This window comes from Urocitellus parryii, chromosome 7 (genome assembly GCF_045843805.1).
Source record: "Urocitellus parryii isolate mUroPar1 chromosome 7, mUroPar1.hap1, whole genome shotgun sequence".
Lineage (NCBI taxonomy): Eukaryota > Metazoa > Chordata > Mammalia > Rodentia > Sciuridae > Urocitellus > Urocitellus parryii.
Window position 1 is genome coordinate 2,685,012 of NC_135537.1, and position 17,127 is coordinate 2,702,138.

General features: G+C 63.0%; 1 protein-coding gene across 2 annotated transcripts in view; it reads right to left on the reverse strand.

Annotated features, from left to right (window-relative positions):
• Positions 1-1,667: 1,667 nt before the first annotated feature.
• Ptp4a3 (protein tyrosine phosphatase 4A3) overlaps positions 1,668-17,127 on the reverse strand; it is a 37,148-nt gene continuing 21,688 nt past the window's right edge. The window contains exons 1-6 of one of the 2 annotated variants that reach the window (XM_026403044.2): positions 11,516-11,624; positions 7,969-8,863; positions 5,649-5,741; positions 3,897-4,027; positions 3,142-3,216; positions 1,668-2,144 (exon numbers count right to left, since the gene is read on the reverse strand). In XM_026403044.2, the coding sequence (XP_026258829.1) occupies positions 2,027-2,144; positions 3,142-3,216; positions 3,897-4,027; positions 5,649-5,741; positions 7,969-8,073 (522 nt within the window). In that variant the 5' untranslated portion in view covers positions 8,074-8,863; positions 11,516-11,624 and the 3' untranslated portion in view covers positions 1,668-2,026. Of the gene's footprint in view, positions 2,145-3,141; positions 3,217-3,896; positions 4,028-5,648; positions 5,742-7,968; positions 8,864-11,515; positions 11,625-17,127 lie in introns of those variants that run through there. The other variant, XM_026403045.2, reaches the window with a different exon arrangement.

Sequence of the window (17,127 nt, forward strand, 5' to 3'; positions counted from 1 at the left end):
ACTGCCACGCCCTCCCAGCGGCACCTCCACCTGGCTTAGACGGGTTTGCAGCCCGACCTCCTCCACCTGGACCGTGCCCTTCTCAGGACAGGCTGCGCTGCTCAGCGCCTGCACAGAGGCCCCAAAACTTAGAAAAACACAGTGGCTTCCCCAAACGTGCCACAGGTATCACCGAGTTCACACACGTTCAAGGAAAGGGAGAAATAACCACCTGTAGAACTGGTGCCCCGCTTTGCCTGGGCGCCCAGGGACAGCAGGGCTGCACCCAGGCTTGTCCACCAAACCCCTGGAAGAGGAGCTGCCTGAGGGGCTCTGGGGGTACTTCTGCCTGTTCACATTTCCCCACCTTGTCCCCCGATATCATGGGCACCTGTCCTTTCTGCTTGAGCCTCCACTAGGGAGGGTCCCCGTGGGTGCAGCCTGTGGGTGTGGGGACAGCAGGCCCCTCTCAGCAGTCGCTCTCAGGGGTGGGCTTGCTGCGGCCTCATCAGCTGCCCTCCCCCACCCTGGCCACCGTCGGCAGACCTGCTCTGTGCTTGTTCATCTTCCCTTCCGGAAAATCCTGCTTAGAGACCCCTGGGGTTGGGTGGGCCTGGACCAAATGGGGTTCTGGAGCTAAGAGTAACCAGACAAACCCCTGGGGCTCTCTGAATTGGCCCCTTATCTGGAAAAGGGTGGGCACCGCCAGGTTGAGAGGGATAAGTAGGCCTTCAGAGCTTGGCACACAGTAGGTGCTGCATTATGGCATACCCATGGTAAGGCCAAGCGGGACAGAGCCACCAGGGGAGAGCAGGCAGGGCCTGCATCGCCCTGGGCCCTCCTGCCAGGGCTCCAGGAGAGGTGACCCCCGCCAGGCCACCCAGGGCCCCCACACTTGGGAAATGAGTCTCCAGCAAGGCCCTCTATGCCACTGAGGCACATGGCCTGCCCTTCTGGGAACAGAGATTTTGGGGGGCTGGGTGAGCCCCTCTCAGGGGCCCTAAGGCCTAACCCAGAGTGGGTACAGGGCCAGGAGGAGGAGGGAGGAGGGCAGGTCTGGTAGGGACCCTGAGAGGTCAAGGCCAAAGGCAAGGTAAGCAGCAGACACAGATGGGGCGTGGCCTGGGGTCAGCAAAGGCCCTGGGTGGCATCACGGTGGGAGCTCAGGGCGGGATGGCCCCCAACTTGGGAACCTACATGCAGGAGCACAGGAGGGTCCCAAGCAGGCCCCAGGCGCTCGGGGCCTCTCCCACATGCTCGCTCAGCTGCAGGTGCCTGCGTCGTCCCTCCCCTCCCTAGGCCAGGAAGGGTGCTTCCGCCACCCTGAGCCTTGGTGGCCACAGTGGCACCCCGGCACCCCTCCCTGGGCTCCCTTCTCTGGGCCTGGCTGGGTGGGATAGTGAGGCCGCCTCACTGGACACAGGGCTGAAAGAATTGCCAGGTGACCCCCACCATGTTGTTAAGAGGGGAAACACGGGTGCCCCAACCCCAGAGCTGGGCCCAGCAATGCCACCCCAGCCTCCGCTTCTCCCTGGCTTTCGAAGGCAGAGGACCAAGGCAGGGTGCAGGGCCCAGCATGACCACCAGGGGGGGCACCATGGGAGCACACAGCACCCCCCACACAGAAACAGCAGGGTCCATCCTGGGACAGCGGACTCCCCAGGCCCCATGCTCACTCCACACAAAGCCACGGCTCGCTCTTTATTGCCTTCGAGTGTCCAGAGCACCTGACCGCCCGGGATCCAATGACTTAAGTGCAGAGCACAGGTGAGGGCCCCCGCAGAGGCCTGGCCACTAGTTCAAAAATCCATCCACCCAACAAAAGGCAGGCAGAGGGGACCTGAGGTGGGGTGCAGGAGGGTGCAGGCAGGAGTCCAGGGACGGGGCTGCCGAGCCTGAGTCGGCCCCAGCACAGAGGGCCTGGGGCGGGCAGGCAGGCAGAGCAAGGACACGGCCCATGGGCTCCTCGGACGCGGACAGCTGAGGCACAGGAGGGGAAGGCGGGCGGAGGCTGCCAGGACAGGAGCCCCCGCCACAGAGTCCTGAGCTACATGACGCAGCATTTGGTCTTGTGCGTGTGGGGGTCTTTGAAGCGCAGTCTCTGTTTGGGCCGGTATTTCTCCAGGTAGGTGAGCTGTTTGCTGTTGATGGCCCCCCGGCGCTTCCTGGGAGACAGGACAGAAGGTCATCGGGATGCTGGCCACCTGCCTGCACCCCAGGGAGTCCAAGGCCATGGCAGGTGGGGTTGGGGGCTCCACGTGGCCAGCAGGGCCCGGGCCAGGCAGGCTACGGCAAGGCTGGCCCTGGCCCTGGCCCTGGCCCTGGCAGCCAGCCCCGGGGGGCACCAGCAGGCAGGACAACAGACGAGTGTGTGCCCACACGAGTGCTGGGCACGTGCCCACTGTGCATGGGTGTGCTGCATGGGGGGTGTGTCCCTGGGTGTGCCAGGGGCCTGTGTCCAGCCCTCACAGGCACTCGCGTGGTGACAGGGTGTGACAGGATGGTAGAAGCCACCTGGGAAGGGACAGCTGTGCTCTGACAGGCTGCGGAGGCAGCAGGAGGACACCTGCCCAAAGCGTGTACACCTCAAACACACGTGCCGGCGGCAGCCGAGGACAGCGTCAGCCCCTGCTGTCCCCACGTGGGAAGCCACCAAGCCACAAGCAGCTGGCCTAGAAACCTCCAAGGAGGGGAGGAACGGGGCAAGCCAAGGACAGCAGGACGGGGGCAGCTGGACCTGGGTTGAGAAGGGCGGCCAGGACCGTGGGCCTGGTCTCAGGCAACCCAGACACCAGCGTGTGCCGGTGTCCTGGGCGGGAGAGGACCGGGGGAGGCTTGGGCTGTTTCCACTGAGGCAGGGCCCACCCTGGGGTCCGCCCTGGGCACAGGAACCGTGTCTGCCAGGGCAGGAGGGGGGCACTGGCAGCCACAGCTGTCCCTCCACTGTGGCAGGTGGGGAACAGGACTACAGGTCACTGCCGCAGGGCCAGCCCCCGACTGTCCAGAGCCAACAGGGGGACCCACTGTGGCCCCTGCCAACCCACGTGGCCTAGGAAATTCCATCAGCAAACCCAGGGAGGAGAGCCCATCCCAGGCCAGCCCTCTCCCAGGGCAACCAGGACCCAAGCACGCGCCACCCCGTCCCCACAGCTGGCCACTCACTGCCGGATGAACTGGATGGCGTCCTCGTACTTCATCCCACTCTCAATCAGGGCCACCGCCACGAGAACCGGAGCCCTGCGGGCGGATAGCAGTGCTGAGGTCCTCTGAGCCCTGAACCCCACCTCCCTCACAGGCTGCCTTCTGGAGACGGAGGGTGGGGGACCCGGACCCAAGGGGAGTCCCCTGAGCTCCTACAGAGGGCAAGACCAAGACCAGCTGAAAAGCCTGGGTCCAAAGCCCGCCCCCTTCTGTCTACTGTGCCACCTCAGGTAGTTGAGACGAACTCTCTGTGCCTCAGGCAGGTGAAACGTGTGGTGGGAGGGTTAAGCCAGGATGCGCCAGGAGACGCTCAGCTCAGAGCAGGCCTCTGCGAAAGCTGGTTCTCCACCCTCACTGTCTGGTCTGCCCTCTGCAAATGGCAGATCCCCCTGCCTGGGTGATTTCCATCCAATCCAGGCTGTGACACCTCCCTCAGGAAGAATCCACCGCCCCAGCTAAGAGGAGATGTCTGTGACTGGGAGGGGGGACGGGGCAGCTCTTTTCCCTGCACAGGTGCAGGGACAGTTTCGACCACAGCAGGTGGGAGTCAGGTCAGACTGCGAGAAGCACTTCTTCCCTGCCAGGCTGTAAGAGAAACTGGGGCATCTCCCCTCGGGGACGGTCACATGGATGTGTCCCACATCAGAAAGTGAGACAGACTGCAAGATCTCAAGCCCAGGCTGGGACCCCGTGCCCTGGCCCCACCCGCTGCTCACCGTCCCAGGCCGGCCACGCAGTGCACGGCCACACAGCTGCCTGGGTCGTCCAGGAACTTGGCCTTCAGCAGGCTGAGCCAGTCCTCCACAACCTTGCCAGGCGGGGGCGTCCCGTCGTCGAAAGGCCAGTCCTGCAGACAAGGAGGCACTCGTGAGGTCGGACCAGAGGGGTGGCCAGGCGGCCCTGGGCCCAGGCTGCCTACCCCAGGGGTGCGCGTGGGGACAGGTTCTGGGGCCTGCTGGGGAGGGACTCATGGGCACTGACCCCTCCTCCAGGAAGCCGCCCTGGGTCACCTGAAGACACCCTGCTGGGAGCCCCACAGTCCTATGCCCCGTCTGTGGTCCTGGGGTCACCATCCTGTCCACTGTGTGCTGTGGCAACCCAAGAGGCTCAGAGTCCCATCCCTTGCAGCGACACTAATGTGCTGCCACGTGCCTGCCGTCCCCAGCCCCCAGGGCACCACATGTGGGATGGAGGGAGGCTGGCGGGGGAGGCTGATGGGGGAGGCTGGCGGGCCTTCTGGCCACTCCCAGGGGTCAGCTCTGCTGTGAAGCTCAGTGTCGCTCTCCTGTCCCCTGTGCCCTGGGGAGGTGCAGCCAGTGTCCAGGAAGCCTCCAGCCCTGAGCACGCCACAGTGAGCACAGAGATGTGGACACTGTGGTGAGGCAGGTGCCCAGGCCAAGGCTGGCACTGCCGGGTGCCAGGGTGAATCCGCATGGGCTCCCTGGGGCTGCTGGAAAGCGACCCTGGGGGTCATCTCACCCTGCCCCAGGTCTAGGCAGGGCAGCTCCTGGAGGCATCCAGGGCACTGCTGTCTTGGGTCTAACCCAAATCCCTCCTACTGGAGGGAGGGGCGGCACCCTGTGCAGAGGTGGTGCTAGAACCCTGCTGGTGTCGTGGCTGAACAAGGCAGCAGCGGGCTTCAGTCCACACCTGTCTGACCCCAAGTGCCACTCTTTCCCACGCCGACTTCCAAGGGTGGTCCCTACACACAGCAATACCTGTCAACACCAGGGTCCTTGCAGGGGACCAGGGGTAGCTGGCACTGAGGACAGGAGGCTGGGGCTACGGAACGGGGCAGCTGGGGCTGGGGCCCGAGGCAGCCCGCACCGAGCCCCATCCTGAGGTGGGGAGGCCCTGCTCCGGGGAGCTGCCATCTGCCGAGCTAGGTGACCCAGAGCTGGCTCTGGGGCCTGCCCCGTGGCGCACCCCCAGGTACTCGGCAGCCAGATCCTCCCCTAACTGGACCCCAGGGGCTTTAGAAGCCAAGGAAACAGCCCAAGCTCCTGCCACAGCCTCTGCAGGGGCCTCCCCAGGGCCCAGCACCAGGCAGCCGGAGGCAGAGGGGAGGCCCTGGGAGGAGCAGGCGCAGAGGAGCCCGGCTGCCCGATGCTGCTCAGGAACCCGGGCAGGGGCCCGCTGAGCCTCGCACCCAGCAGAGGTGAGGCCGTGGCCTCCTCCAAGCAGGGCTGCGGGGGACCAGGTCCAGTCCCGGCAGTGCGTCTGTGGGCAGGAGCAACCATGACCAGGGAGCCTCCTGCCTCCAGCTGTGGTTCCCCAGAGGGAGCCAGGCAGGGGCTGTGACAGGTGGTCACATGTCCCAAGACCCTGGCCTCCCTGCAGGTGCCCACATGCCTGTGGCTGAGGCACAAACACCGGGTAGCACCTGAGGCCACGTGCCAGCCTCCCCGAGGACCCCACCCAGGCCCTGCCTCACGGCGGCCACGTGCCCAGCGCCATGCAGTCCTCACCATCACAGTGATGCCATCCTTCTCCAGTGTGGCCTTGTCATAGGTCACCTCGCACACGCGCACCACAGTGGTGGCCCCGTACTTCTTCAGGTCCTGGCAAGGGGACAGGAGGAGATGGGCAGGGGCCATGGGGTCAGGACCCAGGACCCCTTGACCAGGGTTCCCAGGGCAGACTGTATTCCCCAGGGGTCCCCTTGCAGGGCTGGGTCCCCTCAAGCTCCTGGATAGAGCCATGTCCCCTCAGCAAGTCAGGAGGTGAACAGGAGATGGACTCTGAGGCCCAGTGACTGGCAGGTGGCCTTTCCTGAGCTTCCAGGTCACGTGGGCCTGGGCCCCCTGGGGAGGAGGCATTCCTACCTACACTCACTGGGACCCGGGCTCAGCAGCTGGGCCAGGCCCCTGAACATGAGCCCCCTTCTCTGGAGCTCAGGATCCTGGCTCTCACCAGGCCTCCCGTTCCAGGCAAACCTCTACTGGTTCCCCGGTGGCAGCGGCAGACCCCTGGCCCACTTCTGAGCAGCCCTCCTGGCCTGGGCTGCACGGACAGGTCCAGTGCAGGGAGAAGCAGGCTTCGGTGGGCAGGGTGCCTCAGAGCAGGCAGGAAGGGAGCCAGACCTGAGCAGTGTGGGGAAGACCCACACAGCCAGCCCAAAGGTCACAGCAGCTCACAGCCAGACATGGGGTATTTATATATCTGGGGACACATGAGAGGCCAGCACCAACCCCACCTGCTCCCAGTAGATATTTTAGGAGTGGTAAGGAATCACTGGGCTTTGCTGGTCATGAGATGGGGACACCAGACCCAACTATTCTGATAACACAAGGAGTAGAATAGGAGGTGGCCTAGGAGGTCCTGGGCACACCTTCAGTGGAGGAAGCCACCGCCCAGCTCACCCTGACCACACTCCAAACCACCATCCTGGCCACCCACTGTGCCCTGACCAAATCACACACAGAGCTCTGCTTCTGGCTACACAGTGGGTCTTCAAACTGGTCACACACTGAGGCCTGGTTCGGTTCACATACTGAGCCCTTGTCCTGCTCACGCCTGAGCCCTAATCCTGCTCATATGCTCAGCCCTCATCCTGCTCACAAACTGAGCCCTCAGCAAGACAAGAGGGGTAGCACCAGACAGGAGAGAGGCCATGTGTCAGCCTCACCTGAAGACACTACCTAGGCCCTGCTCACACCCTGAGCCCTCATCCTGCTCTCATACTGAGCCCTCATCCTGCTCTCACACTGAGCCCTCATCCTGCTCACACCCTGAGCCCTCATCCTGCTCTCACACTGTACCCTTATCCTGCTCACACCCTGAGCCCTCATCCTGCTCTCACACTGCACCCTTATCCTGCTCACACCCTGAGCCCTCATCCTGCTCTCATACTGAAGCCTCATCCTGCTCACACCCTGAGCCCTCATCCTGCTCACACCCTGAGCCCTCATCCTGCTCTCACACTGCACCCTTATCCTGCTCACATCCTGAGCCCTCATCCTGCTCACACCCTGAACCCTCATCCTGCTCTCACACTGCGCCCTCATCCTGCTCACACCCTGAGCCCTCATCCTGCTCACACCCTGAGCCCTCATCCTGCTCTCATACTGAGCCCTTATCCTGCTCACACACTGAGCCCTCATCCTGCTCTCATACTGAGCCCTTATCCTGCTCACACCCTGAGCCCTCATCCTGCTCTCACACTACACCCTTAACCTGCTCACACCCTGAGCCCTCATCCTGCTCACATCCTGAGCCCTCATCCTGCTCTCACACTGTGCCCTTATCCTGCTCACACCCTGAGCCTTCATCCTGCTCTCACACTGCACCCTCATCCTGCTCACACCCTGAGCCCTCATCCTGCTCACACCCTGAGCCCTCATCCTGCTCACACCCTGAGCCCTGCTCTCACACTGTGCCCTTATCCTGCTCACACCCTGAGGCCTCATCCTGCTCTCATACTGAGCCCTCATCCTGCTCACACCCTGAGCCCTCATCCTGCTCTCATACTGAGCCCTCATCCTGCTCACACACTGAGCCCTGTCTCATCCTATTCACATACCAAGCCCTCGTCCTGTTCACACATTGAGCCTTCATCCTGGTCATATACTGTGTCCTTGACCTATTCACACACTGACCTGTTCACACCCTGAGCCCTCATCCTGATAACCAGGACACCCCTCCATTTCCCAGGTCCTGTAACAGGGTGACAGGGCTGGGTGCTGACAGCCGTAGTCCATCCCACCAGCTCTGGCCTGTCCACACCTCTGAGCGTAGCTGGCCAAGCTGCTAGACACCCCCCCCCACCATCTACTCAGGCCCACTCACCTCGATGAAGGTGCTGAGGGTGGCGTTGGTGGGATTGTGCGTGATGAGGAAGCGCATGTTCCTGTAGCTCACCTCCACGGGGGCGGGTCGGTTCATACGCGCCATGCCTCCTCCCCAGGAGCAGGTAGAGGGCCGGGACCCACCAGAGAAACCCCACCAGCCCCCAAAACAAGGTAGGATGGGATCCCTGTACTTATCTGAGAGAAAAAAAGGATTTCTTTAAAAAAAACAAAAAACCCCACCCCGCACAAATATTGTGCAAATACTTGGGAGGGGGAGGAAGCTGCCCAGTACCTGGATAATTAAAAAAAAAGAAAACCTGACCCTTAAAAATAAAGAAGAGGAATAAAAACAGCCCCCCCAAAGTAAAATAGGCAACTCCAAACTCCTGAGTCTCCGAGCTGGGTAATTATAAGTGGGCAAAAATACTGACCACCAAAAAACTCAACAAACTGTGAAAACCCACAGTGAGTCTGGCTGTGGGCAGTGTCTGGCGGGGGACACTCTCTGCATCCGTGGGTGGTGAAGAGCCCCGCTCACTCAAAGGTGGCCCAAACTCCCAAGGACCAAAGGTTAATGAACTTGAACTGAACCAACTCCAGCGCCCGGGTGGGGTGGCAGGCAGCAGCTGTGGCAGGTGCGGCCTCTGTGTTCGAGGCCTCGGTCACGTTACCCCATCGGGGCACGGCGGATCCTGGAGGGGGGCAGGGGGCTCAGGCGGCAGCAAGGGCCCCAGGCCTGGCAGCACGGGCCATGGGAAGGCGGGGGCAACGGTGAGGGCCAGAGCAGGGGCTCCTCAGCAGCAGGCCTGGTGGAGATGCTGGGCACGGCAGTACACAGGGCTGACCCCCGAGGGCCTCTCCATCAACCGCAGCTGGGCCTTGGCAGGCAACGTCTGGAGAGGAGAGAGAAGGAACTGAGAGGTCTCCTCGGCCTCAGTCTCCCTGTGTGAGGACATGAGAAAGGACAGCTGCTGCCAGGGCTGACCCAGGGCCCTGGGGTGACAGGACACCCACACCAGGACAGGGTGGAGAGGAACATGGGAAGGGAGGACAGCCCCCAGGAGTATGCTGAACCCCAAAAAGCAGTTCATGGGTCCATCTGTGGCAGCAGAGACCAGGCCCCCAGGCTGCAACCTGGGCCTGCAGACCGGCCCACGCCAGAGCAGCCGTGGTCTCCTTTGGGGATTCCTGGCCCCTGATGTTGGAGCACAGATCATTCTGGAGTGGCCAACTGTGGGTACACAGTGGGTCCTCGGGCACAGTGAGGACGGGCCATGAGCTGCCTCAGCGGCCTCTGTCAGGCCCCTATGGTCTCCTGCCCCAGGGGGTCTCCACTCCATGGACCAGGGACAGCCGGGGCAGCCAGGCACAGAGGTAAACAAGCCCACTCTGCTCCAGGCGCTCTGCAGACAGCAGGCCCAGGGCCAGTGCCAGGTCTTGCCACGGTGGTGACAGCCCAGGTGGCCACAATGGGTCACTGTGGGGAAGGGCACTGCCAGAGGACACAAGGCCAGCCACACCTGCCCCCTCCCTCTCAGGGTCTAAAAGCTCCAGAGCACCTAGGCCAGGGGTCCCCAGGGGCACCTGGCCCCCTCCCCACCCACAGGCTGGTCAATGGCCTCAGCCTCAGCTTCCCACCTGCACAGTGAGCGTCCAAACAGAGCCTCCACAGACCTCCACTGTGCCCTGTGCTGAGCACACCGCGCCACCTCACCCCACCACGCTTGTCTGCCCACAGTCTCTGCCTCTGCCCACGAAAGGGCCGGGCACAGTCCTCATCCGCCTTAGCCTGCTTCTTACCTCTGCCCCCACCCAGCACCCCTTCTCCAGCCCACTCAGGGAGGCTGGGCTCCCGACCCTCAGGCTGAGTGAGGAAGAGGCCAGCCTGGGGCCCTGGGCTTAGAAGCACCACTCTGCCCCTGCTGTGGGCACAGCCTTACTGTCCGGAACTCTGGCTGTGCAGGAGGGGTGCAGACTCCTCACCCCCTCTGCCTGCCCAGGGACGGAGGCCCCACGGCCCCAGGCTCAAGGCAGGTGCTCACACCCTGCCCTCACCAGGGCCCTGGGAGGATCAAAACTGTGGGAGGGGCAACCCCAGAAGGGGGAAGGCAGGGGAACCCTTCCTGGTTGAGGCAGCCAGGCCCCAGCTTGCGCCCACTCAGCAAGCACCCACTCTGAGCCCCGGGAGAAGAGCGGCTGCTGCGCTGCACACAAACACAGGCCCCTGGGACACGCCTGTGTGCCAGAGCCACACTCCTGTTGACAAGAGGAGAGGAGGAACAGGGCCCAAGGAGGCCACAGACTCCAGGGGCCTCTCCCCACAGGGCTGGGCACAGGGAGACCTGCGCAATGGCACATGGCCTGCTCCTGGGCCAGCACCACGGCACAGGCAGAAGGGCCTGAGCCTCTCACCACTCCAGGGTTCAAGGTGTCACAGGCCTGCAGGGATCAGGGGCTACACTGGGCTGGGCCAAGGGTCAGGGTTCAGAGTCCAGGCCAGAATGGGGTCACAGATCCAGGTCTAGGCTGGACCAGTCTGGACTGGTTTCTTGCCACACACAGGGCAGTGAGGTGCAGTCCCCTGCCTGAGCAAACAGCTGGCTCAGACCTACCTGGGGGACACCCCCCCCAGTACCTCCCTTTGGTGATGTCTGAGGCAAGGGCTAAGGGGATCTGAAGCTACGGGCTGCCAGAGCCCTGCACAGCCCCCAGCAGGGCTGACCCAAGGCCTGTGGCCCACGTGGGTAGCCACTGCCACCTACCATCCACCAGTGCCAGTAACTCCAGATCTGAATAGAGGCAGGACCCCCAGGACCAGCAGTGGGCAGGCCACTGGCCGAGCCCCGGCTCCAGCTCTGTAAGGCACAGGCCACCCATGCCCCAAGCTGCTGTGTGCCAGCCACCATCACAGCCTCTCTGCTGGCTGAGGACCACGCCCACCACGCCCACCACGCCCACACCCAGGCCGTGAGCCCTGCGGAGCATGAAGGCCCTCCTTCCCTCTGGCCCTCCCTTCCTGGGACCCCGGCTGGGCCTCCTCTGGGCAGTGCCCCTGAGCCCTCTGCTACTTCCAGAACCACTCTGTACTTGTTTGCCAGATGAGCTAAGAGGCCAGAGAGAGATGGAAGGATACTCTCGGCCCTGGCTAGACCAGGCGTCCAGCTAAATGGGTTTCCTCAACCTCAAACCTAGGACACAAAAGCTCTAAACACCAGCACAGAGGAGACCGAGGTTCAGGAAGTGACCTCCTTCATTCAGGTAGAACGGCCTTAAGGAGTTTGAATCTATCAGGCTGCTGGGGGCCTGGGCATACGAGGACCCTGTGTGATACTGAGGGTGGGAGGCCTGAGCCTGTGGAGCCCCGAGAAGTAAGGCCTCCTCTTGGACAAGGCAGATGGGGACTGGGTCTAGGCGCATGCCCAGGGGCTTTTCCCATCTGGCGCACGAGGTCACCGCGTCCTCCGGGAGGGGCTGGGGTCTTGGAGGGCCAGGGAGGGTCGGGAGGATCGGAGGGCCTGGGTCCCGCCGCCCACCCCTCCGCTCACCCGCGCCCGCAGGCGAGCCGCCGCCTCCATGCGCAGGGCCTTGGTGCTGCGCCCAGACCCGCGCGGTGCCCTCCCGCGCGGCGCCGGCTCGGGCAGAGGCGGAGCAGCGGCTCGCTATTTATAGCGCCCGGCGTCACGTGGTGGGCGGTGACCGGCCGGCGACCCGGCTCCCGGCCTCTGCACACCTGCTGCCTAAAGATAGCCCCAGCCCCGGCCCACAGCTACTAACTAGGGGGCCAGCCGGCAGCGAGAGGAAGGCCAGGTGCGGGAAGGCAGCGCGCCAGCGCCTCTCTGGGACCTTGGGGGTTCCCGCGGCCCCACAGCCACAAGGACTCCTAGCGCAGAGAGGAGGGAGGGCTGCACAGGGTCCCCTCCTAGAAGGTCCAGAGGAGCTGGCCAGGCGCACTGCGAGGACGGCCTCCCAACATGGAAAGCTGTACACCCAAGACTCTCCATGCACAGCACCCACCATGTGCCACACACTGCTGCCCCCTGTGGGCTGGCTACTCTCACACCAACATCATCCCCAGCTTATGGCTGAGGAAACAGGCACAGATCCTAGGGGCGCCTCAGGGTCGTACCAGATAGGAAGACCGCCAGGGAGCCGTCTCCAGCCCCACCCATCTCCAGGTTCTGGGCAGATGCCCTCCAAAGCCCTACCCTGGGTTCCCCACTTGCTCCCACCAACTTGTCCTGGCTTTGCCTCTCAAGAGCACCGTGTCCAGGAACTCAAGTGCTCCCGGGACTCTGGGCCCCAGGGGGAGCCTAGCATTGTGGTCAACACCATGCCTGTCCTGGCCCCCAGAGGCCCTCAAATCACTGTGGAACAGGGCACGTGTAGCCCCCAGCACACAGGGTCCCCAGGGGCCTTGCCTTGCTGGGAACCCTGCTCCCCGTCTGGCTCCCAGACAGACAGCCTGGCCCCTGCAATCAGCAGTCAGCACAAGAGCGGGCTGGCCAGGGGCCAGCAGAGAACTCAGTTCCTCCAGGCATTCCCCACAACACACCCAGAGAACATCCCATCAGCCATGTCTGCCACTCTGGCCTCCTCCCACCCCCACCTGGGTGAGCAGTCAGGGGGTGGGATGGCTCTGTCCATGCTGGGTGGACCACAGGACCCCAGCCAGGTGGTCCTGCCCACCAGCTCAGGAGTCCCGGGGGAGTGCTCCTGGCAAGGGCTCCCCTCCTGAGTTCGCTGAGCACAGCGGGCAGGCCTTGGGGTCCGACTCCCACACCATGCCCTCAGCTCACCACTACCCGAGCACCTCCCAGGAGGCACAGGTGGGGACAGGCCAGCTCTGAGCACTCACTGCCCCCCATCTCCCACCTTGACCACTGTCTATCTGCACACCTGCTGCCTAAAGATAGCCCCAGCCCCCGCCCACTCACTGTCCCCACCAGCAAGGTACCAACATTGGCCACACTGTATCAACCAAACAGCAGCACAGAGAAGCTGAGCAACTTGCCCAAGTAACCCAGCCAGGAGGCAGAAGGACGGTAGCTGGCCCCAGGCCTGGCTCCTCCTGGCCCCAGCCCTCTGGGAGAGAGCACACAGGGCACGCTGCCCGCCCCTTCCGTCTCCTCACAGGAGAGGGGTCTCTTAGTGAAAAGTCCAGTGAGTTCTGGAATGCCGGGACCAGGACCAGGACCACTGCGCCCCTACTGCTGCAAATCAGGCGGGCATGCTGTCCCCACCTTGGGCCCCGCCCCAGGCCTGGGACCTCTGGGAGGCCTGGGGGGCACCTGCTCAGCTGGCCTAGCACCAAGTCCTTCGGAGAAGACTATTTATATCATGGCAGGAGCTGTTCCTGGAACCCTCCCAGAGCGAGCCCAAGTCTGCCCACTGCTGGGGGCCAAGGGGAGACTGGAGCAGGCCAGCCTCACCCACCCCCAGGAAGGCCCCCAGCTCCTGCACCCTGCAGCACAGAGGTGCCCTGCACCAACCAGGCACTCGGCCCCCTCTACCTCTGCACCGTCCCCTCTCCCTTGGCCTCATGCCTTTAGAGTGCGGTGTGTCCTGGTCCCAGGGGACAGCCTAGTGGGAGGAGGGACAGAGGTCCTTAGCTCCACCCCTCCTCTCACCTCCCGCACAGGCCCTGGCACCAAGAGGGCTCCTGCTTGCTTGTGGAGGGAAAGAACCAATGTTCTGGGCAGAGGTCCAATCTGGGAAACGTTCAGAACCCATCACGGGATCTTAGCACCCGAGGTCACCCGCACCACCTGACCATCTTGCACCCGTCCTGGGATGGGGCACTCGCCGCCCATCAGCAGCCTTCAGGCAGCTGCCGAGCTCGTCAGTGTGCTCTGGGGACTCCCAGGCACCAAGGCTGGCAGGGGGCTGTGAGAAGCCCCTGCACAGAAGCCCAGCCAACAGGTGCACTGCTGGGCAGGTGGTCAGGGAAGAGCTGGCCAGCAGGCCAGACGGGCATGCTCCTGAGGCCTGGAGTCACATCACCCAGGGGCCACCTGGTTCCATGTACCCTCACCCTCGTGGGGCCTGTGGACTCCTCCGTAGATGGAGATGCTGGCAGTGAGGAAAGCCACCTTCCAGGGTGGTGCCAGCTCGGCCTGGTCTTGGGCTGGTCATGGGGTGCCTGGGCTGTGACCTGGAAACAGCCACAGGGAGCCAGCCTGGGTTTCCCCAGGGGGCAGGCACCTGTCTTCCCTGCCAAGCACCTTGAGACATGCCAGCTGCAAGGCCAGTCCCCAGAGCTCAGCCACTGCCACGCAGACCACCCTCGCCACACACATGGCTTTAGCAGTGCTCAGCGGGGCATTGACTGGCCAACCAAGAGTATCCACTCCCCGAGGCCACCCTCAGTGTCACCAGCCACCAGTACTGCCTGGGCAGGCCCCTTTTCCACCAAAGACTGGGGAATGCAACTGACCCTTCAGTGGGCAGGCAGGCAGATGGGCACCCAGCTTAGTCACAGGCAAGGCCACTGGGCTCCACAGCACAGAGCATCAGGACAGACAGACAGCGAGGCCCACAGTTACCAGGGCCTCAAACCTCGTGGCCCCTCAGGCCCTGCCAGGCCCACCCTGAACCACTCTGGCCTCCAACGGCACCAGCTGAAGTTGACCACTAGCAGGGGCTGAGGACCGTCCACCACCGACCAGGATGGCCCCTTCCATCACCCACAATGCCCTCTGCCCTCCCCAAGGTCAGCACTGGCTGGGGCGTCTTCTGCTCCCTCCAGCCCCTCTGGCCTCCCTGCTCCCCCCAGACCCCAGGACCCGGGGGAGAGGCATCCCTTCAACGTCCTGTTCCACCCGTTGTTGAGCACCGCCCGCAGCAGGCACGGGCGGAGCTTGGCAGAGGCAGGACAAGAAGGGGGCAGGACAAATGGGAGCAGGGTGGGCAGGCAGCCGTGGTGCCAGGGGTGCCTGTGCGGGCCTCGCTACTGAGGCCAGGGCCACTTGGTCCCTGGAGCCAGGCCTGGGGCTGGTTCCTCCGAGAGACCCCGCTCTCCCAGGCTATGGGTACAGGTTAGAAGGTGGCATTGTACCAGTGCCACCCCTCCCTGGGCTGCGTGGTTCACCCCACCCTCGCCACACACAGGGTCAGCTCCGCTGCCCGCTCCTCCACACCAGCTGCCTGTACACCCCTGTGGCTCCTGAGGAGTGCCCCCCACCACCTCCAGCCCCTGGCCCTCCCTGTGCCCCTGCCAGGGCCTGTCTCTCCCGGCTGTGCTTCACACACCTCCCCCCAGGGAGAGTCCAACCAACACAGGTCCTCTCGGATGCTCAGTTTCCTCATCCATACGATGGGATAGAACAGCACCTCCCTTACAGAGCTGTCAGTTACCACAAGTAATGCATTCCGCCAACCAGCCCTCCACCAGGCGGGGACCAAGGTAAGGACCCATGTGTCCCTGCCACGCAGGGCAAGTCAATCTGGGTTTGGTAAGAAAGCTTTGCCACTTCCAACCCATACTAGATAGGGAACCAGGGGCCATATCATCTGCCAACCCACCCGGCAGCCACCCACACACATCGCGAAGCCTAGACCAGGGCTGCAGGCAGAATGACGGCCCTTGGGGCTGGGGTTGTGGCTCAGTGGTGGAGCGCTCGCCTAGCACGTGTGGGGCCCTGAGTTCGATCCTCAGCACCACATAAAAATAAATAAAATAAAGGTATTGTGCCCAACTACAACTAATAAATAAATAAACAGAATGGCAACCTTGGCTCTACCACTGCTCACACACCTTCCGTGGCTCCCTATGGACTACAAACCAAATCTGGGCTTTTCAGCTTGGCTCACTGCTTCTTAATAGGAGGACCAGGGAGGAAGGGGTGGCAGGAGTCACCCATGCAGGCACCATCATCTCTCTGCCCAGACACACCCCTGCACACTGAAGATGAGGCCAGTCCCTCTTCCCCTAAGCAGCCTGAGAGTAGTCTCCAGGCCTGTGCCTCCCCTGCCACGTCCCTTCACATGTTCACCTATTGAGCACCTCTGGGCTCCAGGCCCCACGTGGGCACTGGCTGGAGTCGGGTGAGTGAATGGCCATGATCCACCTCAGGGAACATAGCCAGGTGGAGGTCAGTGGGAGACCTCGGTCACCAGGTGAGGGACTACGGTAGAGGGAAAGCTGGACCACAGAAAGTCGCCACAGCAGGGAAGAGTCATGGGGCCTCTCTGAGGAGGTGGTCTTCAGGCAGAGACAGTGGGCCCATACCCCAAACACTGCAAAGGCCTCCTTGGTGGGGGACACACAGACTCTCCACAGAGCCCCAAACAACAGCACACACCAGTGCCTGCCCTGCTGGCAGCTCAGAGCCCTTTCCTGGCGCATCTCCATGAGCGCACCGCCCTGCACAGGTCTCGAGGCCCACCCAGGCCCAGGAGACCCATCTTTCTCAGGGGCTGATGGAGGGCCGAACTGTCAAGACCTGGCTCTCTGCTTCCATACCCATGTTTCCTGCTTCTCTCCCACCCCAGCAAATCACACAGCCTCCTCCGTGCAGAACGCAGACCTAGGGAGGCTTCAGATGCTCAAGGAGGCCTGCAGGGCAGAAGCAGCCAGGGACCTCTCCAGGATGCCTAGCCACTGCACTTCCCAGAGTGTCCGCTCAGAGCCCAGGGATTCTTGCTCTGCACACAGCTATGACCCACCTGGAAAGCCAGCCACACTGGAGCACCTCACAGGGATCCACCTGTTGACCCAAGGTGACAGCAGATGCCACACAGCAACAGTGAATATGGTTCCCCCTAATGAGCACCTCCTCCACAGAGCTGAAAGCCTGACAGGTCAGGCCTCCTGAGGTCCTCCACTGACCAGCTGCAGGGAGGCGTCCACAGCTCTCACCCCACCCAGCCACTCTGAAAAGAAGGGCTCACCAGCCTCAAGGGCTGTGGGAACCATGCCCCAGCTGCAGAGGGCAGGCTCACAGCCAGCCCTTCATTTGATGGCCATTCCAACCCCAGATCCAGGCCAGTTTAGTCACGAGTGCTCCAAGGCCAACTATGTACCAGAGTGATCCAGGACAGTCCCATTCATGATAGCTGTCCAGGAGCAGTTGCTCACAGCAGCTCTCTTAGTGAAGGGACTAGTGACCAGGGATAAACCATGTGGTCACTGAGTATTGATCCTAATCTCACCAAACAG